The 23,160-nt window shown below is 50.2% G+C and overlaps 1 protein-coding gene across 2 annotated transcripts in view; it reads right to left on the reverse strand.

Moving 5' to 3' along the window:
• Positions 1–23,160, reverse strand: part of JADE2 (jade family PHD finger 2) — a 70,600-nt gene that overhangs the window by 44,882 nt on the left and 2,558 nt on the right. For both annotated transcript variants that reach the window (XM_017834599.1, XM_017834598.1), the window contains exons 2-4: positions 18,695–18,752; positions 15,765–15,850; positions 4,716–4,873 (exon numbers count right to left, since the gene is read on the reverse strand). In XM_017834599.1, coding sequence (XP_017690088.1) covers positions 4,716–4,873; positions 15,765–15,850; positions 18,695–18,752 — 302 coding nt within the window. The remainder of the gene's footprint in view (positions 1–4,715; positions 4,874–15,764; positions 15,851–18,694; positions 18,753–23,160) is intronic.

A 23,160-nucleotide genomic window follows, 5' to 3' on the forward strand; every position in this document is an offset into this window, starting at 1 on the left:
CCCATTTACAACAGGAGAGGTACCCACAGCTCCAATGCTCCAAAACTGGTGATAACTCTTACCCACACTTTATCTTGCTTAATCCTTAAACTCAAGCTCTGCTGAGATGGGCTAGCTTTGCATCCAGCACCCAACTGCACCCCACACCAGACTGGGACCTTGTACCCGGCTCCACAACTGACTTATGGTGTAAATCTCCATGCCTCACTTTGCCCAAGTGTAAAATAACTGTAGGGCTCACACAGGGGCTTGTGAGGCTCATCTCTGGTCCCAAAAAGCCAGTGGGGATCCTTCAGCAATGGGGTCTAGCACAGGTGGAATGTCCTGTCACCACTGGGGTGGAGTGTCACCACCACACACATCCCAGGTGGGTGACCAGGAGACCCATGGGCAGAGGATGCCAGCCTGCCTGTTGGGAGGGAAACTCACCTCCACTACTCACTCCTCTGCTCCCAGCTGACTGCCAGCAGCTTTTATCACCATGCTGGAGCCCTTCAAGCTTTGGGCAATTCTCAGACATGTTACCATACAAAATAAAACCCTTTTCAGTAGCAATGAGCCAGAAATGATCATGGAGAGGAAACAGCTCATCTCCTGCACTGCCTAATGACCCTGGCACACAGGTGGCCCCCAGCAGCACTCATGTCTCCCGGGACACCAAGCCAAGAGATGCTGCACCTCTTCCCCCACCGCTTTCCTCACAACTGCACCGTGATTTGTGCTAACCTAGAAAGGACCCTTGAGTTTAAGGTGGCTCTTAGTGGAGGCATTTTGAGACAGCTGCTTTCTGGGGAAAGCATTCCTTAAAATACAGCTCTTTCCTTCTGCCTCACCCCCAGCTTTTGACATTTTAGAGGCTCCAGTAAAACAAGACGTTTCAAAAATCTAATTTTCAGCTTCGGAGGCACAAAACCTCGAGGCAGGGTGCGGGCAGGGAGAGCTGGTTTCCAAGCGCCCAGGCGGGAGATGAAAAGAGCAGCAGCGGCTGCGTGAACGGCAGCACCTTTGGAGAACAAGATCCACCTCTGGAGCAGGAAGCAATTCCCACACACTCTGCAGCACAATCCGCTGGCTGGTGATGGCTCAGCCCAGGAACCAAACCCCTGGGCTTCAGGATGATGGGCTGGGTATTATTTTGCAGGCAGTGCTTGCCTGCTCGCCAGTTCCTGGGGCTCTAGTGGCTTCTCCCCCCTGCTGCCTCCCTCTAGGAATTTCACATGGAAGTGGCTGTCAGAATTGACATTAGGACTGGATTACCATAGGAATCCCTCTCTAAGGGCAGGGTGCTGTGTCACACCTCTGAGATGGGGGGACAGCAAAGTGCTGCCCCGACAGTGAGGAAGAGAAGCAACTGCTGGGCTCAACATTTCCAGTCTACAGAAAACATCACTGCTGGGATTTTTTTCAGCAGGTTAAAGGAATTTGGACAGTCCATATCTCACACAGAGAGGATCTGCTGGGTTTATGTGAATTTTTTTTTGTTTCGAATAGGGAAAACGGAAAGTTAGGAAGCAAAGGGGGAAAGTGATGCTGAGGCCATGGGGCAGCAGCCACAGGGTGGGAGCAAAAGCAGCAGCTCAGGGGGAACCAGAGAGGTACCTGCTCATCCATCACCTGGGATAGAGACTGGGGTGAATTAAAGCAATTAAACTAGGGAGGTAAATGGAGTTGTAAGGTTTTTTAAGGCTGCTCTCTTTAGGCAGATGAAATACAGTCATCTCTTGTGAAAAAACACTTGACATTTCTCCAACGCAGGGCAAGCTGCAAGAGGGAGTTGTCTAACCCTGGAGATAGGAAAACAGCTGCAGTCTGCACCGTCCCTGGCAGTTCAACGCTGCCCTCTCCACCTCCAACTCTCACAGCGTGACCCAAGTGGGAAAACACTGAGGGCAGGGATGCTTTTGGAGGGAGAGCTGCTTGGCAGAAGCATACTGTCCCCACTGTGCCTTCTGGTGTGGCACAGCAGCATGTGCAGAGATGCTGTCCTGACCAAAACAAATCTGGCAATGTCACTGCCTGTCCCCCTGGGATGTGCATCATGGCCACAAACCAGGTGCAGCTATTAATGCTGCTGTAAAATGAGCTCTTCGTTCCACTCACATCACACCAGTGAAGGCAAAATATCCCAAACAGGCTTCAGTCTGAGGAAAAAGTCCTTCAGGATTGATTGATGTCCTGCCAGCAAAGAGAGATGGTTCAGGCAGATGGGACGTGGTGCAGGACAGACGGACAGAGCAACAAGAGAGGAAAGAACTCCAAGGAAGCTAAGGCTTTGGGTAAGCAGCACAACCCCAGAGCATCCCTGGAGCAGCCTGGGATGAGCAGGGAATGGAAAACCTGAGGGGCTGCAGAAATCCACCTGGGATTAGCTGGGAGTGATCAGAAATCCACCTGGGATTAGCTGGGAGTGATGGAGCCAGCAATGAGTATCTCTAAAAGGTCACAGAGAATGGGTCAGATCTGAGAACCATAGAATGGCTTGGGTTGGAAAGGACCTTAAAGATCATCCAGTTCCATCCCCTGCCACGGGCAGGGACACCTTCCACTAGCCCAGGTTGCTCCAAGCCCTGTCCAACCTGGCCTTGGACACTTCCAGGGATGGGGCAGCCACAGCTTCTCTGAGCAACTATGTCAGTGCCTCACCACCCTCACAGGGAAGAATTTCTTTCTAATATCCACGATACACATTATCAGACTTCAAAAATAAAACAAACTCTTTGGAGAGAAAGGCTTGAACGCCAAATGGTATTGAGGAACTGAAGAAAGAGCTGGAACCATGGCAGGAGGCAATGCATCAAGGATTATGGAATCGTGCCGAGATTGAGAATAATCACATAAGCAAAATTACCCCAAGAACTGGGAAATTCTTCAGAGGAGAATCCGATGGTGGAAGTGAAACCTCACACTCAAGGTGAGTGGGCTGTCCCCTCCTGAAGCCGTGGGCATGTCCCTGTGGTGGTGGTGGTGTGGGTGAAAGCAGGGGAAGCCTCAAGACTGACAAACACGTTCACAACTCCAGAAAACACAACCTTTGATGGTAACTTAAAATAAATGGATCTGCTTTGTCTTGAGGAGAGGACTGAGAGAAGACACAAGAGTGGCCTAAAAAATGTGAAAGATATCAGGAAAGGGCTGGTGCCAGAGCGAGACAGAGTGGGATGGGGACATGGGAGGGATGACCTGCACCAGGACTAACTCTAGGAATATCCATGCATGGGAACACATGGCAGTGGCAGAGCTGCCCCAGGACCCCCAAAATCAAGAGCTTAGAGACAAGCAGAAGGGCACATTTTCAGCCTGCCCTGTGCCCTGGCAGCTCCTGGCTGCCAGGTCTGGGATGCCAAACCCCACCCCACAGGCAGCCACTGCCAGGCTGGATCTAAATGGGCACTGCCAGCCCGGACAGCACCAAGATCACTTTTCAGCTGGAAACAGCCCCGGCACGAGCCCTCAGCTGGGGAGCAGAGCACTGGCAAAGCCAGGCTGTGGTTAGCTATCAAAGACAACTAAAAAAAGATATTACACACACACAGGTTTCCCCCCCCCAGCTTTTTTTTTTTTCGGTTTGGGGTTGGTGTTTTTTTTTTTTTTCCCAAGGATTAAATCAACTCAACAGCCCCCTTTACAACTTCCCTTTTGATGTGTTCAGACTCATTAAAGTTTCATTTCTTTCTCTGTCTTCCCGGGGGAGGAAGGGGAGCATACACAAAAGTTTACTTCAGGAGCGGGGTCGGCAGCTGCAGCAGCAGCTGCTGTTGCTGTGGGACAAGCGGAGCCTCCGCCGGCCTCTGCTCCCTGCCGGGATCCCTGGGCAAAACACACCCCCCCTGCAGCCTCCCTGCTCCCACGAGCAACCCCAGCAGCACCCGGGCACGATGCTCCACCAGTGTCCCTGCAGGATGCACACCCGCTGTCACACGTCACGAAGGGAACACATGAGAGCTCCAAAGCTCCTGCAAACCCTGCGGGGAGTTTCGGGTCTGACCCCGAGAGTTTTGGGGTCCCTTCCCAACCTGCCCGGTTCACCCCAGCAGCAGCACCAGCCTTTCCCCCACAGCTTTGGCCACTGCCCTGGGACAATCCCACACACATATCGAGCGGGTGGCAGCTCCCCCACGTTTCTTTTTTGCCTGAGCAGCTGTTTAAGTGTCTATTTTAAAACCCAGTTCCCTATTTTAAAATAGCTAATGAGCCCCCGATCTCGGCTGACAGACGTCGTCTCTACAAGGTCTGGGAGATGCTTCTCTATTCGCTGGGCTCCTTTTCCCAAGCCCTGAATCTCAGCATGCCCAGCACGTTCCCAATCCACACAAACATAGTAAAGAGGGAAGTTTTTAATTTAAGGGCCAACTCCTGCTCCCCTGCCGTGAAATACCAGCGGTACAGCCACGTGTTTCTAGGCAAAGAGGCATCAGCCAGCCAGGCAGAGGCTGGAGTTCTGGGTGGTTTTCTGCTGGTACTTTTTTATTCTCTCTTTGATTTTATCACATCTTTTTTAAAATTCCCCGATCAAGAGGAAGCAGGGAGTTGGCCCGCCTGGCCACTGCCCAAAAAAAGCCAGGCACACAAGAGGGACTTTTCAGGGTGTGGTGGGAGGTCCCTGTGAATCCCTGTGCAAGCCCAGGTTCCCATGCATCACCTCTGCATGCCCCCCGAGATGGTGTGCACCCCACCAAGGCAGAGGGGACCCCGCAGAGGGGACAGCGCTCACTCACCTGACCACAGGCTCAGGGATGGCCTCGGCACTCGCTGGCACCTGGACACCCTTCTCCCACTCCTGCCTCCAAGGATCAGCCAGGACGTAGTACTCGTCAGGGCTCAGCTGGAAGGAGTCAGGGATCTTCATGGCTGTTATCAGGTCCGTACGGAAAACCTGCACCGGAGAAAAACCCATCCTGAGTGAAGGGGTCTGGCAGGGGCTGGGGGCACGTGTGTCCTGGGGAAATGTCCTGGGGGTTTGCATCAGCAGTGGTATGGCTTCAGGGTGTCATTTTGTGTCACTTCAGGGTGAGGTCTGGGCAGGAGAACACCGGCACACAGGCAGGGACTCCCCTCCAGCCAGGCAGTGCTGAGAGCCCAAGCCCTGCAGCCACAACCCTTCCGAGGTCCCACGAACTGGGCAGTCAGGAAATCCAGCCACTAGGTGTGAGTTCCCATGAGACATTAACTTGGATTAATCCTAGTTTTTAATCCAAAAACTAGGATTAAACTAAAGAAACAGGCTGCCTTCTCTTAGGGGATTGATGGTTTCAATGTAGCCACACAAATATCTGCCCAAATGCCAAGGGATGTCCTGCAACTGGGCTTCTCTGCACTTAGCCCTCCTGGGAGAAGGGAAATTATGTTCTTGACATGAATGAAGCTGTGGGAGACAAAGAGCACATCATCCCAAGCACCTTCATGTCCCCATCACATCACTTCATGACCCTGAGCATTTTTGTGTCCTCTTCATGTCACCTCATTGTCCATCGTGGTTACCTCATCACCTTGAGAACCTTCATGTCCCTGTCATGTTACCTCACTGCCCCAAGCACCTCTGTGTGCCCATCATGGCCCCTCATCACCCTGAGCAGGGACAATCAAAAGCTAAAGGTGAAAAATAACTGGCTAAAAGGTAATCTAGGTGCTGCTCACACATCCACAGCCAAACACACCGAGATGTGTCCTGACCCAAAAAAACCCTTGTCAGATCAACACTGGACCCCTCCTTTAGGAAAATCATCCAGTCCTACAGTCAGTGAATGGGCTCATTTTCCATCTCACTGCTGGCCCTGCAGCATCTTCTCCCAATACACTAGGATGAAAAACTCATTCCAAAAATATCCCTCACGGTAAATAAGGTTTTCCTTCCAGAGGGTTGCCTGACAGCAATGACTCGAGCAATCCTGCCTCTTGCAGCATAAAAATAAATTGTAAATGAAAATGGATGATTTCTCCTCTCTACCATCTGCTATTAGCTGGAATAATAACTGCCAGTGCCAGCAATCCTGCCTGGACACCATCTCGCTCCATCCACTCCATCCCTGCTACTTCTGCATTCCTTCCACGAGGCCAGGATGGATCAGATGTTTTCTTCAGATGTTGTTTAATCTCTTCACAGAGTCTATTCTCCAAATGAGTATTGCTGTGTCAGAACCACAAGAAATAATACAATATAGTTCCACATTTTTGATACAAAAATAACACGCTTTGGACAGTATTGGGGAACCCAAATCGGCTGAGATGCACAAAACTAGACATTAACTAAGACCACTGAGACCAGTATTTAGGTCAGTTTGTTTAATCCTCAGAGTCTCAGCTGCTAACCCAATTAGAATTAAATACAATATATAAACAACCTTTGCTATGTTGGGACCTCTGAATTTTCCTGGTGCTTTCCTCCTGATGCAGCTGCTTGGAGACATTTTTGACCATGCCTATATAAACCCGATTTGAATTGGTCAGACAGTCTCAGTGCATCCTTCAACAAACATAATTAACAGCCTATATACTACAGGCAGAATTAGGCTCAGTTTGGGAAAGATCATGGTCCTTTAAGTCTCTGTGTGCTACAAAAGCATCATTAGAGATACTACAGTAACCTCTTAATACACTGCCAGTGTGAGAGATTTAAAAAAAAAATTAAAATAGGCATTAATTAAACATGAGAAGGGATATGGGAGATATCACAGTCCTTCCAGTGCTGTGTCTGAGTATCCAAACAAGCACAGGAATCCTGCTGAAGCTCATTTTCTACAAGACAGGGAGAAATACACCCTGTTCTTGCCAGCCCTACACTGACAGGTCACAGCTTGGGCAAACACCACCTCATAACCCAGTTTTGGTGCCCAGTTCCAATGAGGACAATGCAAACCCCAGTTAGTGTCGCTTCCTTGGAGCACTTGGCTTTGGTGGATGAGATGCTCCCCTGTGCCCTAACCACACAGGCTGAGGGCAGCATGGGGACCAGTGCTACCTCCCTGCCCTGGCCACCAGCACCACAGAACCACTGAACCACAGAATCACTCAGGTTGGAAAAGCTCTCTGAGATCATCGAGTCCAACCATTAACCCGGCACTGCCAAGGCCACCACTAACCCATGTCCCCAAGTGCCACATCTACACGTGTTTTGAATACCTCCAGGGGTGAGGATTCCACCACAGCCCTGGGTTTAACCACCCTTCCAGTGAAGAAAGTTTTCTTAATCTCCAGCCTAAACTTCCCCTGGCACCAGCACAATGGTGTCACGGAAAACACCATTCTGGAGACACGTGCCCTGGGGATTTGTGGGCAAAGCCAGGTAGGAATGGTTTCCAAAGGTGTGGGGCACCCAACAGCTCTTCTAAACCAAAAACCTGGTCCATCACCCTCCTCCTACTGATGAAGAGGGAGATGGAGAAGTCTGCAACATGTCATGCAACCAACCCGGGGAGGAGCTGACAGCACCACTGGGGAGCCCCGGCCACCCCCAGGGCTGCCATCCATGGGTAGGCAACACAACAGCTCCATACAAACCTCGTGTCACAAGCTTAACTCATTTTCCTTTGCTTACAGCTATCAGGAAACTACTTCAGTGCTCTCAGCTCTTTGCTGGGGTCATGTCTCCAGCAGTCCAAGTGCCCTGGGGCAGCCTTCTGCTGCTCACCACTGCTCTGAACAAGGCTCAGCCTTACCAATGCTTCCCAACACACACAGCAAACACAAAACCCTCCAGAACCTCAGAGCCTGGGCACTGGAAAACGCAACAATGGGACCAGCCCTCGGTATAATTCCTCCCCTCTGCACGGTGCAGAACCCAGGCTCCTGTTTTCCCGCATTAAGTCTTCCCCAAATTCATCCCTTCTGGCTTCTCAGCTCGCGTCGGCACAGGCAGCTTAGTTTTAATTTTAAGCCAAATAAGCACGATTGTATCTATCTCCCTGAAGATAAGGAGCATCGCGGGCTGGATTTGCAATCTCACTACTTCATTTATTTAGTCCTTCTTGGAAAACAGATAAGCTCGCCCCTCCGACGGCAGCACGCGCGCCCGCACTTTATCACAGCGACGCCTCTGTCTTTTCATGAAGAACTGGATATGCTCAAATTATTAACTATCAAAGCAGAACACTTTAGAAATGATAGAACAGCGCAGAAATTGTAAAGGAAAGCAGATCAGTTGTCTGGAAATCTCCCAACAGCTAATACGCTCAAATTGTAATCTAAATGTCTTTTTGTTTTGAATTGTCTGGGATTAGGGTTGGGAAAAGACTCAATTATTCTACTCAAACTCTTCTGAATTATTTATGAAAACCAAATAAAGGATAAATTGGGCACTGATGAACCGAGGACCTGGCGGTGAAGAAAAAGTTGGGTACCAGAAAACAAGCAATTTTCCCTCAATAGGAGTGTTTACTGTTTCTCCCCCGGTCGTGGGAGATGAATTGTCTGCTGCCCTGCACCCTGCTCCCCCTGCCACCACCACAGCCCTGGCCAGGCTCTGTCCTCCCCTTCCAGCCTGGCAGCAGGATCCAGGTTATTGCCTATCGATCTGCCAGCAGTGGGAAAGGCCAAACCAAGATGTTCCTTTATTGCCTCTGCTTGCTCAGAGATCTCAGGCACGTTTAGGGATGCTCAGAGATGCATCACACTGATGCCCAGGGCCAGCCTCCCCTTTTGCTAGTGTCAGCTTTAGAGATGAGGAAAAAGAACATTAAATTGCAAAATCCCAAGATATTTTTGCCTTCATATTGCCAAATGAGAGGGACACGGAGTCAGGGTCAGCGTAGTTGTGCAGTCTCAGATCCCAGGCAAAAAAAAGCACATGGAGAAAACTTCCCTCTCCCTCATATCTCACAGGCCAGGCATCTGGATTACCCATCTTTGCTACTTCCCCAACTTTTCAGCCCAGCAGTTCATGGTGTTGGACTGCCTGCCTCACTAGTAGAGCCAGTCCCAGCAACCTGGGAAGGTGAGAAGTCACTGGGACACCAAAGCCATCACATTCCCAAATGATACATCAGTGTCACTTGTTATTTCTGTAATTTGCTGTTCTGAGGCAAAAGCTATATTGATTTTATCTCTCAAAAAGAAAAAGAGCTAATAAAATGTAACACATCCTCTGATTTTGACAGCCTATTGCTTCACCTGGATCCAGCCTGGCACTGGAAGGATGACACTGTGGGTATGGCACAGACCTGCAAGGCAGAGGTTGGATTTGGCTCCTCCTTGAGCCCCCAGTGCCTCGTCCTTCAGCTGCTCCACCTTGGCGAGGATCTGCTGCTTCTCCCACCAGACACAGCCCTGCAGCCTCTCCCTGTGCCCTGCAACAGCTGTGAGGCACCTCCAGGAGCCCTCCATGGACCAGCAGCAATTTGTCCAACACTTGAACAACCTCAGAGAAAAACACTTACTCCTGGGAGGAGATGCCCAGGCACACGGTGCCTTGCCATGACAGGAAGGATGATGGGCACTGGAAACTCCATCCCTCTCTTAGCAAAGGGCTCCCAGGCTGTGCCGCTTTCCAGCATCCTTCTCCTCCTCCTCTGCCTCTCCCCCATCACCATCCAGCCCCTCTCAGAGCCTCTCCACCACCTTTCCGTGCAATCCTTGCATCGATTTCCAGGCTCTTTGATTCATTCACACACCCCTCTTAGCGAAGTGGCTGACAATCTCCCCATCATTCAGCTCCCACTCCACGTGCTCTGTCAAGGGCTCAGCTTTTCCAGCGACTGTTCTGTAGGTCCGAGCCTGCCAATTATCCCCTTAGCCCCAAATACCCACCCAAAACCACCAAATTCGGATCCCGTGGTAACAACGTTCCGCTCGTACGAAACCGGCTGCTGGGAGGGAGCCAAAAAGACGGAGCTGTTTTGGGCTTTAAATCGAAACGAAAGGAAACACTCGTCTAGCACTGGGTATAATTAGCCCTTAGAGCAGCAGCCAGCCCGGGCACTGCTGTGCTGGATCCAGCGTGGCCCATCGCTCCGCCGAGGCGGCACGGCCGCGGCATCACCCGGCTCTGGGCGCCTGCTGCAAACCAGCCCAGGAGAAAACCAGCTCTGCAGGGACCAGGCAGCTCAGCAGAACACAGATGGGCTCCAGCAGGCCGTGTCCCTGCACACAAGGCTTCCCGGGCTGGCAGGAATTCTGTTACACATTCTCCCCTGCCATCTGCACCCAGCTGACCTTGGAGCTTTCAGACCTTGCTCTTTAGGGTGGAGGGACAAGCTCTGCCCCTCCTCCCAGTCCCGGGATAGGATGGCATTTTTAAAAATATGCACTGACATCTCTTTTTTTGTCTGCTAAACAGTTTTAGCAAAAAGAAACCTTTCCAAAGCACTCCACACTGCAAGGCAGTGGTACAAAATGTAAGAGAAGCAAAGCTGGTTGTTCAAAATGAAGTCCATGAAGGAAAACACACTGAGGTCACAAGGGAGGGTGGATGGGAGAGGTGGGAAGGGACTGGTCACAGCCTGCATCCGAGATCTCACATTTGATCCATTCCCTCCATCACCCAAGGGACCTGCAATCCTCCCCCAATTCCCTCACACACACAGTAGCTGTGTGGGATCTCACAGTGGTGACCTTGCCACAGCAGGCACAGGCACTGGGTGCTCCAAAGGATGGGCAGCAGCAGGTCACCACATGGGGATGTGGGAGAGCTTTCTGACAGTGAGATAACAGGTTGTCTTCAGGTTTTGGCTCAACACTCTTTTTCCCCCCTGACTGCAGCCCTGGCAGCTGTGTCCTGCTACCCTCCCTGCCATAACCACCCTCCTCCATCTGCACCAGGACTAAGGCAGTCTCCAGCTCCCTCCTCACTTCCAGTGGGCTCTGTTAGCCCTTCACTCTCTGAAGCACAAAGTTGTTTGTTGTAGCTCATGAGTCACAAGGCTTTTTGGAGAAAGAGAAAACAACGGGAACAATGGGAGCCCTGGGAATAGTTTTTGGTTGTACAAACTGTCTTCATATCAGCCTGAGACGGTACCTCCGTGCCCGGCCCCACTCCCCTCTAGACTCCCAGCCCTGCTTCCCTGCTGTTATATCACATTTTTCCAGTCCCTTCTGAAATGAGAGAAGCGTTGATACTCGGCAGCAAGGCTCTGAAATGTGACAGTGCCTGGAGTGTGTGTGCAACCAGCAATAATATTTGCCTGTGGGGAGAAAAATCCTGAACTCCTGTGTCCATTTGGGAGCCAGCCTCCTATCTCTTCATTTAGTCTCGTTTCCTCTCGAAATGCTGGATGTTAAAGATCCAATGAACAACAGAACTTAAAATAGGAACAAGAAGCATTTTTGTCTGGCCCTTCTCAGCATTCAGAAGACAATGGTATTAATCTGTTATCCCCGTGCCAGCATGGGAAAACCGACAAAGCCACTGCAGTCAAACCTTTCAACAGAGACAGATCTTCTCATCCAGCCCAATAAAAGCTTGTCCAGTCTTGCTTGGCCATACTCATAAAAGCTCTTCTCCAAGCATGGACAGCTAAAATCACATTATATACCTAGTGCAGGGGGAAAAAACCATGATCCAATGCATGAATAATTACTTTTTAGAAGGGAAACAACGAGGATGTTTGTTAAATGAGTTAAAACCTTGTATAGAGATATGAAAAGGCATCTTTCAAAACATGGAAGTAACATCTAAACAAGGCAAGCAGAAAATAATGTAAATTGTATAAATTTGTGGTTTCCCCTTCATCCTGAGCCCTGCCTGCAGCTGTGGTCTCCCCTCGCCTCCTGAAGGTCCCGAGCAAAGAAGAAGGGCCATGAGGATGTCCGGTGGGATGAGCAGCAGAGCTGAGGCTGTGCAGGGCTCTCCTCTCCAGCTGAGAAAGGGGATGGCTGGAGCGCTGTCAGGCAGGTGGTTTGCACAAAAATGCAGGCTTTTGTCCCTCCACAATGTATTCCAGCAGCGCAGGTGAGCATTTTGGATCTCAAATAGCTCTGGAGCTAATGACGAACACAGCGGTTCAGGCAGTGACTCAGAGGCAGCATCCCAGGGAGTCCCCGGGCTGCTGATGGTTGGGAGCTGGCAGATAGAACCGGCTACTATCATTACACACTTGCCTTTTCTTATATTCTCTCCTTAGACACTGACAACTGTTCCCTGTCAGGAACAGCAGAGAGGCTTGATGACTGCAGTCAGACCAGCAAGCCTTGTGCTCACGTCCCCAGCAGCCCTACAGCCAGGGGCAGGACTGTGCTAATGTGCCACCAACACAAGCAGAAATGCACACTTCAGGCACATCTTACTCCCTGCTGCAGACTCAGAGCCATGACAGGTAGGACCTGAGCGAGCATCCCCTCCATCCAGCTCCCAGGGCAGGGAGCACGACCGGCGTCTCCTCGCAGGGACCCAGGGATGGGTACCAGCCACCACACTCAGTCTGAATCCAAGCTCTAATGAGATTAATTAAAATCACCAGATTGGTAGACTGCTATCACTGCAGATGCAAGAAGCTGCTGGCAGCTGCCCACGTCCATCCTCTGCCTTCAGGCAGAAGCAGGGCAGCAGAGCCATGCCCACGCCCGGGGCACCATCAGGCTTAGCCCCAAAGGCTCTGCTGCCCAGGAAGGGGCATGGGAGGACGGCTGTCACCTCTGCAAGGGAGACAGCCAAGACAGAGGCCTGGTGCCTGGGACACATCAGGAAAGAGCCCGGGCAGAGCCCCGTGACAGGCACAGATAAATATAATCACCCTCCCTGGCAATGGCCCCTTCGCGGATGTTTACAAACAGCTCAGTACTTTTCCATGGTAAGAAGCTTGTTTTTCCAGATGCCTTGTATCGGGTGGTTTTTAATGTGTATAGTTAATCCCTTCTCACAGAGTCTTTCATAATAAACATCACCCCCTGACCTGACTAATAACTATGTAACACTAATGCTTTTGATTTTTTTATCTCCTGCCTGGGTTGTCAGGGCGAATGCATGTTTCTCTAGGACAGCAGCTCCCAGAGAAACGGGGACACGACTTGGAGAGGGGCAGGAGAGGCCAGTGGGTCCTGCTCCACCAGCCCATCCTCCAGCATCACCATCCCTCAGGACACGCCTGCACCCACTGCAGCTCTTGACAAATCTAATAAAAGCCACCTGTAAAACTGGAGTTTGAGTTATTGTTTGAAAAGATCTGTCCAGACCCAAATGTCTGGGGGTTCAACATCTGATAATACATTCATCCTGCTCTCCCTATTACCCTCCTGTGGTTTCCATCCTCAGTGGGATGGACAAGAGAAAGGTACTTCGCCATTTCATGTGAAGTAGTTTGACAGTGGTGTGGTTCACATTTTACATTTCTCAGTATTTGCTCCAGCAGGACATGATGCCCATCCCAGTCTGTGCCTGAAATCCTCCACGGTTCCTACAAGGATGTGCCAAGCCCTGCAGCATGTCACAGATGACAGGCAGTGGATCCCACACATGGACCAGATGGGTTCACGGCTGATCACAGGAACAGCAGACATTGGGTCACTCGTGGAAGATTTTGGAAGATGCTGTTGTAGAAGAAATCCATACTGGAATGACCTCCAAACCACCACCCTGCACTGCTGCAGATCTTGAGGCAATCCTGTGTCCAACCTCACACACTCTGTCCCGATCCCCGAGTTCCACCTGGAGCTGATTTCCAGCAGACCTGGACACAGGAGCCGCAGGGGCGATGGAGGGCAAGGGGAGCACGGCCGAGACCTGGACTGCTCCATGTGCTTGTGTTCCCACCACGCTTTTGCAAAGATGGTTTGTCAGCTTGAGCATCCTGGCCACACTCCAGCTTGAGCAATCACACATCGCCTCCCAAATTCCCCTGGAGTTTCAGTTCAGATAAGCCACAGAGGTTCACTTTCTGTCCCAACTGTTGCTAAGTTGGGCACTGTTCAGCTTTTGCTCCACTTTATTTGTTCCAGAGCTACATTTCACTGAGAATCCTCCTCAGGGCATAACAGAGCATGAAGCAGAGGGATGAGCCTGGCCCTCCACAGGCACCACATCTGACGTCTCCCCGGGTGCCATGGACTAAGATCTAGTTTTCACTCCAGCTGTTGTTGAGCAGCAACTTGGATCCAGGTCTGACCATCCTTCAGCAAGTCCAGAAGCATTTTCACTTGGAGTCTTAGATTTATATCCAGTAACTTCATTAGCAGCTGGGTAAAATCCTAGATGGCTGATTAAACTAATTCATATTATAAGCAAAAGCGTGTCTGTACCACCGATGCAGTAAAGAGATGCATCAACTCTTGGAGGAAAGTTTTACTGGGCAGCAGCAGGGTGGCACATATCACACTGTCCTGATGCATGAATCACATCCTGTCACATCTAACCCGGTCTAACACTGGGCATCTCCACCTTAGGGACTCCTGACAGCACCTGAAGGGCTCACCCCAGGCCTTTATGGGCACATCAGGCACAGGGGTGAGCATTTTTTTCAGAGAGGGATAACGGTGCCAGAGGAGGAGGAGGTACCCTAAATGCTTCACTTTCCTTGGGAGGATTCACCTCACAAAAATCACCCCCTGACCCGTATCGAGACACATCTATAACCAGTGCTAATGTTCAACTTTCTAACAGCCTTGTCAGCAGCCAGTGACATCTGCACCCCTGGTTCTTGCTCTCTGGAGTGTTTCCAACTACCTCAGCTGGTCCTAACAGCTTTCCAGTCCCTCTCTTTTCCCACGGCACAAACAACTTGGACTTTTTCAGTCTCTGTCCTTCACCAACACTTAAGATGTATCAATGTAAACCTGTCAGAGCAGTAAAAAACCAAGTGCAGCTGTAATTCATGCAGTGACCACAGGAAAACCTCAAAATCTCTACTCAGCTTGATGCAAAAGGAGGATGTTACAGAGGTTTGTGCTCACCAGGCCACAGCATCAGGAGAGGTGAAACGGGGGGAGCTTGGGAAGGAGTTCACATTAGCCATGCCAGCTTCACCTGCCTCTAAACTTAGCTCTGTCTGACTCCAGACCCTGGTCCAAAGGGAAGGGAATGTGAGAACGATGTCCCTCTGGCTTTGCTCAGGCTGCTGCTGAAATGAAGATGACCAGTGCCAAACACTGTGGTTGCTACAACAGCAGCTCATGCCTGCTGTAGTTTCCATGGCTCGTGGAAATGTATCCGAGGCACACAAGGAAAACAGGGCACAGCACTGTCCCTTCCACCACAGCCCCGGGGACACACAGCTGCTCCCGCCCCAGTCCCAGACCCTGCACTCAGAGCTGGCAGGGGAACCTGGGCAGTGTCCCCAGGGTGGGCAGCACTGCCCGTCCCAGCCGGGAAAACCCTGCGGGCAAGGTCAGACACCGACAGCCTCGGCTTAATGCCCTTGAGCCCCGTGACAGGAGGAAACCAACACAACATGATCTGCAACTCAGCTGTGCTGCCCACTTGTTCACGGGGAGGAGCCTCCACGTCACCCTCCCCTGCCATCAGTGCTGTGACCTGTGCCACTATCGAAAGGGCACCCAGGCGGGCACCCAAACCAGGGAACCCTGGCACACAGACACCCCAAAACTGTAGGACCTCCCAGTCCCACCAAACTCAACCCACGTTTACTTGCCTCAACAGGGGTGGAGTGGGCACAAGGACCCCACACCCTTCATCAGAGATGCCCATTGGGTTTCCCCCCCTGCTCCCTCCAAGCAGAGCTGGGGTTGGCACCACTGTCAGGAGCTGTGGCTCTGCCTTCCTGGAGATGCCTTGTCCTGGCACCCACTGCCCACAGCCAGCCACGGGCACGCTGGTTGCCACATCTGGGCAAGCTCAGTGCCATGGGAAACCCCCCCCTCTGGCAAAAGCCTGAAAGCCCACATACCTCAGAGGGCTTCTTCTCCTTCTGCCGTGACCAGGGGGATTTGGTATTCGGAATTTTGGAGCATCTGGAGGTGGATGTGGTGTGACCTGCAACGAGGTAACAGAGACAGGTTACCCGGAAAAGAGTCAAAAAGTTTTTTCCACATCTTTGCCACCAGCCCCACTGCTACAGTCTCAACCAACACTCTGGGTCAGCACTAAGAGGCAATAACACCTTGACACGGCATTATTCTTGTGCACACCCCAGGGTACCTCACCAAAACACATTAACATCACTCCTGCTACTGATGATGATGTAGATGATGAAATAGAGGCCCCTGAAATTTAAAAACACTGTTTTCAAATGCAGACATCAGAAATGAGAAACCCAGAGTCACAAGTAAGACAGGCTTCTGAGAGGGAATGAACCAGGGCTCATTCCTGGAATCAGGAGTCTATTGGGATTAGGAATTAAGGAGATAAAAGTTTTCTACCAAGGATGCTTAAAGACAGGTATCTGAACAGCTCATGGACTTCAGAGCCCATGGACAAAACTACTGACAAAATTGGGTCAAACTCCTCTGCCCACACCACGACTAAGAATTCCCAAGCTGTGTGCAGTTCAGCATCCACTGGGAACCACACAACAGAACACATCAAGCAAAGGCACTTTACACTTTTCAGTAGTAAGAGAGTATTTGCTTTGAGATTTGGGAATACTTTCCTCAGGGAGCATTATGAATGATCTCTCATCATCCTCACTGCAGCAATATCATCACATCACCACTGCTACCACCTCTGTAAGGCAAGGGTAGCTAAAGCCCAAAATGTTCTGGGACCATTACGTTACTGATCTTTATTTCCAACCCATATTTGTTAATAATAAATAACAAACTAATTATTGGAATTTTTGTATAAAAATTATGACAGTCCAGTTTACCACTGACTTTATCCTTTTATCCTGAATAGGAGGAAACAACACTGCACATAATCAATGACCAAACACGATGGAGCCCTGCACATGAGGAAGGGCTCTGGCCAGGAGCTGAGCTGACCCAAGGGATCAGGGTGCAGTACCACTGCGATGGGAAATGTCTGTTCCTTCACCAGCTCAGGCAACTGAGCCCAGATAAATCCCACATGCCTATTTCTGCTGGCAGGGGACGAGGCACCAGCTCACCTTGCACTCTTTACTTGCAGTACACTTTCCTGTTCTTCATCAAATGAAAACCAAATGTGGGGGCATCACCTGTTCCCAAAAGACAGCTGTTTTTTTCACTGCAGTGTCAAGACAGATGTCACTAAAGAGGGCTCCATATAAATGACTTTTTTATAGCATTTCAGTGCATAACAGGACGGTGCAGGCAAAGCCCACAGCAGACATCCCTATGCTGCAGCCACATGGACATGCTGCTTTACTCAGTGAGCTGCTCAAAGGAGGGCAGCAGCAGCTCCACAGCTTTTATGGAGAGATTGAGCCACTAATTTCCACCTTGCCCCCTCGTTTCAAGCTACAGTGTGATGCTACAACTATGCAAACCTGGATAACACACCACTACCACCCTTTCCTGGCAGAGAATAAGGAAAGATGGTCACCACTCTGTTTACAATCATCCTGCAGGAGAGCATTTCGTCAACAGCTTAGATATCACCTGCAGCATAAATATCCAAGCCCAACAGAGATAAGGCCATGTTGTTTAATGCCATGATTAAAGATGCCTTACCCCTGAAAGGCAGCGAAGCCAACGAGCTGCTCCGTAAGCCTTTGAGCATCTGGGGATTAGGAGATGGGAAGTTTGAAGCACAGCTTCCAAAACAAACCCCTTTCTGAGATAGAGACGTTTCGTTTTACGAGAAGCCAGTGGTGCTGACAGAGCCTGAAACACTTTCTGTAGGCACAGCTCAGCTCCCAGGCCCCCCCAGGGCTGCAGCAGGATGGGGGTCCCCGCCAGCAGCCCAACAGCAGGTTCCTGTCGGCAGTGCTGGTGCAAACTCCTCTCACACTGACAATTTTTTTGGCTGAAGCTGTGGGAACGGCAGCCAAACCCAGCAAGATCAGCCTTTCCATAACCCCCTGTAATCTCCCCATCATCCTGTTAGGAAAAGGCCCAGAAGTTTAGTGTCTTTAGCAAAGTCCCTTTCGTTCTCGGGTATCCAGCAGCCAGATCCTGTAAAGTGTGGAGAGCAAATTCCCAGCACGGCCCAGATGAAATTACTGTGACATTTGTAAAAGACCAAGAGCAACTAGTAAGAAACTCTGGAGCCCAGACAAGGGATTAGGCTGGTGCCTCGAGGGTTCTGAACACCGAGGCACTGCGGTATGTCTGCAGTGGGTGAAACCCTGGGATAAGTGGGAGAGGAAAGTGCTCTATTTATAGCCAAAATTCAGCACATTTGCACATGTTTATTGTTGAGCACATGCTCCTGTGCCTTCCTGAACGAGGATGAAGTGAGGTAGATGTTGAAAAGCAAGCGTGGGCTTGCAAGTTTTGCTGGCTTGAGCTTTATCCCTTTTCCCACATCACTCTTCAGCTCGCAAAAGGGAACAATGCGGCTCCAATTTTACTCTGACTCCAATAAAAACTTCCCTTTCCCCCGTACGACCCAAATCAAGAGCAAACTAGTCTCAGGCTGCAGCTCACAGGAAAGGACAACTCATCTACAAAGGGTGTTTGCTGCTTTGTTAGCAGATCTGCAATCAGCAGCTCTCCTCGCCCAGACTCCTCACACGAGGGAGACACTCTCATCAGTTAAGAGGAGCCACAGCCAAGTGTTTAAATAAATTGGTATCAGCTTGTTGCTGCGTTTCTGACAAACCCAGCCCTGCACACAATTCATTGTGCAGGGACTTCCCAGTAAATGCAGCTTCCTCCAATCTTTGCAAAGTAATTATTCAAGCATTTTCCCCGCTGGAGGTGAATCTTGTTCAAAGCTTTGAATTAAAGGTCTTACTGTCAGTGGTGTCTGAGTTATCACTGCTGATGGAGTACTTGCGTCGTTTTTCTTCCATCTGTAACAAAAGAAATTGAACATTATACTTAACGTACAGAAAACTCACCTCAGCACCAAACCACTGTTATCTCTAAATATCTGCACACCGTGTTAACCCAGCACCAGTCAGTCCTTACCCTCAAGACAGAAAACTACCCAGAGGCTGAAAAAAAGGAAGAAAACAATCCTCACAGGGCTTTTGAAAACTTTTAAGGTGTGAGTGTCTCTTTGCCAGCCTTCCCCACTCCCAGGAGTTACTGTGGGTACACCTGGATCACTCAGCTATGCATGGCAAATTGTCCAGGCAAGATTTGCAACCAAATGGTTCTTCCTCTGAAAGAGCATTGCCATGGGAGGGTGCTCCACCACGGACCAGAGGATGCTCCACCATGGACCAGAGGATGCCCCATCATGGACAGTGGTGCTGTAGGACGGGACAAAAGATGTCCTGTGAACCACAGTCCTGGGCTGCAAGGTTGAGAAATGTGAAGACAGAAGAATGGAAACTGTGCACGCTCTCGGTATGTCTGCAAGGGGAAGTACGAGCATCCCAGACCTGAAGAGAACCCCTGTGCACCACAAGCCTGGGGTTTTACCCACTGACTCATCTTCCCATTCAGCCAGTATCTCCTTCTTTTAAAGACTTCTGAGGCATCTGTCACACAGGCAACACGCACCAGCCCAGCCCAAAGCACACTTCCCATCACCCTGCACTGCTCTGCCCCCCAGCAGCTCCCGCGGGCTGAGCGAGTGGCTTCTGCACAGCTGCTGTGACTTCTCCATCCTCTCAGAGTCAAAATCACAGCAGCAGGTACCACCACACCGATTAGGAGACCCCATTTCAAGCTCAGCTGGTTTGCTTTGTGACTTTGAACAAGCCACAGAAGCGCTTGAAATCAGCAGGTTCTCCTGAACTCGCCCCTCGGGAACTGAGCGCTCAGAATTGAAAGTCAAGTATCTGTACTGGTAGGTGCTTTAAAATAAAAAAAAAACACAGAAGAAAAAAGGTATTCTAACTTTTAAAGACCTCAGTTTACCAATGTGGCTAGTGACTGATGAACGTGGCCCCCAACACAGGGCTTGGGGAGCTCTGCAGGGAAAGGGATACCCATGGACCAGACAACACTCAACAGGCTGTGAGCCAAAATACATCCACAGGAAAACAATGTTAATCTCATGGACATCTTCCTAGTACTTTCTGAGATATTTTGCGAGAATCTAAAGGCGTTGAGATGTCATACACACTACTGCTTCCACAAATGATAAGTGGGAATGATATTAGACACCAGGTTTGTGTGGTTTGGTCGCAGCAGCTACAAGCAGCACACACACTGGATAGCAAGCTAGAGCATGACATTCCCCCCAAACATCAGGAAATGTTCCACATAAGCAAAAAAAACCCCATGCAATATCTGTATTTTACAATATATGTGCTCTGTGTTATCATAGCATTATCAGGGAAAATACTACAAAGTATCCTAAACATTTTAACTATCAGTGTTGTGGTAAGGCATTGCCCTGTCAAAACGTGACTTAAAACATTCCTTGAGAATATGGCAATATCAATAGTTTTCCCCCAGTGATTCAAGGGGAAACAGATGTTATTAAAACAGCCTGGTTCCAAGTAGCCATTAGGTTTTGCTCGGGGAAAACGAAATTGAAGACAGTTTTAACTGCAGCTTACTTACTTTTAGTGGACGTTCTACCTGAACCTTTTAAACTGGTTTCTACTGGTCTGAAGTGGCAAACAGGCATCTGGAGCACAGAGCAATCCTTTTATTGATTCTGGAGTTCCTAATCACAGAGATTAAATAAACCAAAGCCAACGGAGGGAAAATAACCACCTGAGCTGAAGCAAAGGAATGCTATTGATAGCCAGTGAGATTTCCCAGGTTTCCCATCTTTGCCTTTACAGCAAGACAGTATCACTGACATCACTCTCCTTCCAGGGCAGGGAAAAGGTTTACAATCAATGCTCAGCACAGGCATCAGATGCTGGGACTGGTTTTGGCTCTGATATTTATGTGAGGAGATGCACTGATCATCCCTCTAATTGAACTTGGTCCCTGCATCCTGCTTCTGTCCCACACCCACCTACAGAACACCCCTGAACGTGCTCACTACATAACAGGATGGATTGATATTCACATACAGAAGTGGTTCACATTGCAGGTGAAACAGTGGCTCTACTTCAGTAAATCATTTTGCCACTGTTTGGCAGGATCCAGGACAGCATCCTCTGAACCAAACTGCATCAAATTTCTGAATGAAATTCTGGCTTGAGCAAAGTGGGGACATCTCTGAACAGCAGCACTGAAAGCCAACGACCCCCCGGGCAGGGGATGGCACACAAGGTATTGTGTGCCTGAAGGGAGCAAAATTTGTGACCAAGACAAGCCCATTCCAGAAAATGGTTAAATTCCAGGCCATGCTAAGAAGATGCTGTTTTCTGAGGGACTCATCAGGAGCAGCCCAACAGTAGTAAACCGAGGGCACTTAACTGAGGAATTTACTGTAGAAGAAGGGTAATTTGGCCATTTCCCCATCTGGATCACAGAGTTATAAAGTCTGATGGTGGCTGGGCTCCCACCACCCCCTTTGGCACCGCGGGGGGGACCCACTGCCCACATCCTGCCCAGGGCTGGAGCTCCAGCTCCCACAAGCTCTCAGGAGCAATTCAGCTGGTGAACTACTGAGCAACTTATGTCTCCACAAAACACGGTCTCTGCTCCAAAATTAATCTTTTGTTTACATTAGAAGTTAATTTCACCTTTAACTGACCCATTCCCCGCATGGCATCATTAATAAAGTCATAAACAAATACCAAAAAAATTTGTAATACTTTGAAAAGGTCACTCTTAGGTCAAACTTGGCCCAAAATCTAGTTTTTACAGAGCCAGAAACCAAGTGAAAGGTTTCTATGTAGGCTTGCTTAAAAAATTCAAACAGAAACAGATGTGGGTTTCTTTTATAAACAAATGAACATCCCCCTGAAGTGTCTGCAACTCAAATCCACAGGCACAGCCCTGGCTAAAGCCTGGAAACCAAAAAAACAGAATTGCTTGCAAACCAACACATGTTTAGCATTGCCTTTGTTCAAGCTGAGAAAGGCAGATAAATGCTAAACCAAGGAAAATGATGGCCCTCCATCAGCCTAAACAAATGTAAATCACAGGGGTCTTGGACAAATTAGCACCAGGACTGGCGTTAAAATTGAGATGATGGTCTGAGGCTGGCTGGTCCTGCTTCACAGCAGGGGAGGGCTGGAGAGGAGCTCTCGGGAATGCAATTTTGCCCATGCAACCTGGGAGAGGTGAAGGCAGCAGCACTCCTGGCACAGATCCCTGTGCCCAGGTCCTGAGCTCCTGTCCCCTCTGGGCACAGTGCCCAGGGACAGGTGCCCGCTCCCATCCACACTAAACCAAAATGCCTTATCCAGCCTCCAGCCAGCACAGAACTCTTCCTCTGCGGACCCCTCCACCATCCCTGTGCTCTGGGGAACCCCCTGATGTTTCCCAGCTCCCTGCAAACTCTTCTGTACATCAAGCCCCGTGTGATTTGGAGATTTTAGTGGCACCTCAGCACCCCGTGCAAGGGCTGTTTGCAAGAATGAACCATTCGGGACTGTGGTAAGCAAAGAGAGAAATTCATACACGCCTGTGCTCCCGAAATCCACGGGGAACAGGCACAGAAACCTGCGTAAGTTGCAGTAAAAAAAAAAATGGGGGGGGGAAGTATTTGTTCATCACCTCTCCCAGCCTCCCCGCAGGCTGAGGGATGCGCCGCGCCGGTCCCCGCGCCGTCACCTCTGACGCTGTGAGCAACACCGGCTGAATGATGTGCTCTGTTTGTGAGCTGCAATGAGACTGCAGAAAAACCACTTCCCTGTTTGTTCTTCCAGCCCAGAAATAGGAACACAAACGGAACATAGTGCCCCCAGCGGCACACGCACCGCTCCGGCCAGCGGACCCCGCGCCGGGGACCCCCGCGCCCGTCCCACCGCCCGCGCCCCGCGGGGGATGTGGAGCCCCGGGGCTGCTCCCAACGCACCCCCTCAACGCTTCCCCTCTGCCTTAATTGGTTTTTTTTTCCCCCCTCTGTCTAGGAACACCAGTTGTTAGAAAGTGTAATAAGAAGGGTGGAGGGCTGGAACGTCCCAGTCTTTACACCGTGGGAGGGTTGTCCTCTTCCCATCGCCTTTTCCCATTAGCGATTCTGGAGCCAAGTGCTGCTACAGGAGGCTCTGAGAGAGCAGCAGCGTCCCCCGAATTGGCCCAGCCCCAGTTCCATAGTGACAGAGGAACAAAGTTTTGGACCGAAGGATGCGCAGCGGCCGGGCCAACAGACCCTCAGCAAACCGTGGTGCACAGCCCTGACATCTGGGAGGAAGCTTTTCTTAACCTCCCTGGAAACCCTGCAGAAGTGTA

Source organism: Lepidothrix coronata, unplaced genomic scaffold (genome assembly GCF_001604755.1).
Source record: "Lepidothrix coronata isolate B3197 unplaced genomic scaffold, Lepidothrix_coronata-1.0 Scaffold236, whole genome shotgun sequence".
NCBI lineage: Eukaryota > Metazoa > Chordata > Aves > Passeriformes > Pipridae > Lepidothrix > Lepidothrix coronata.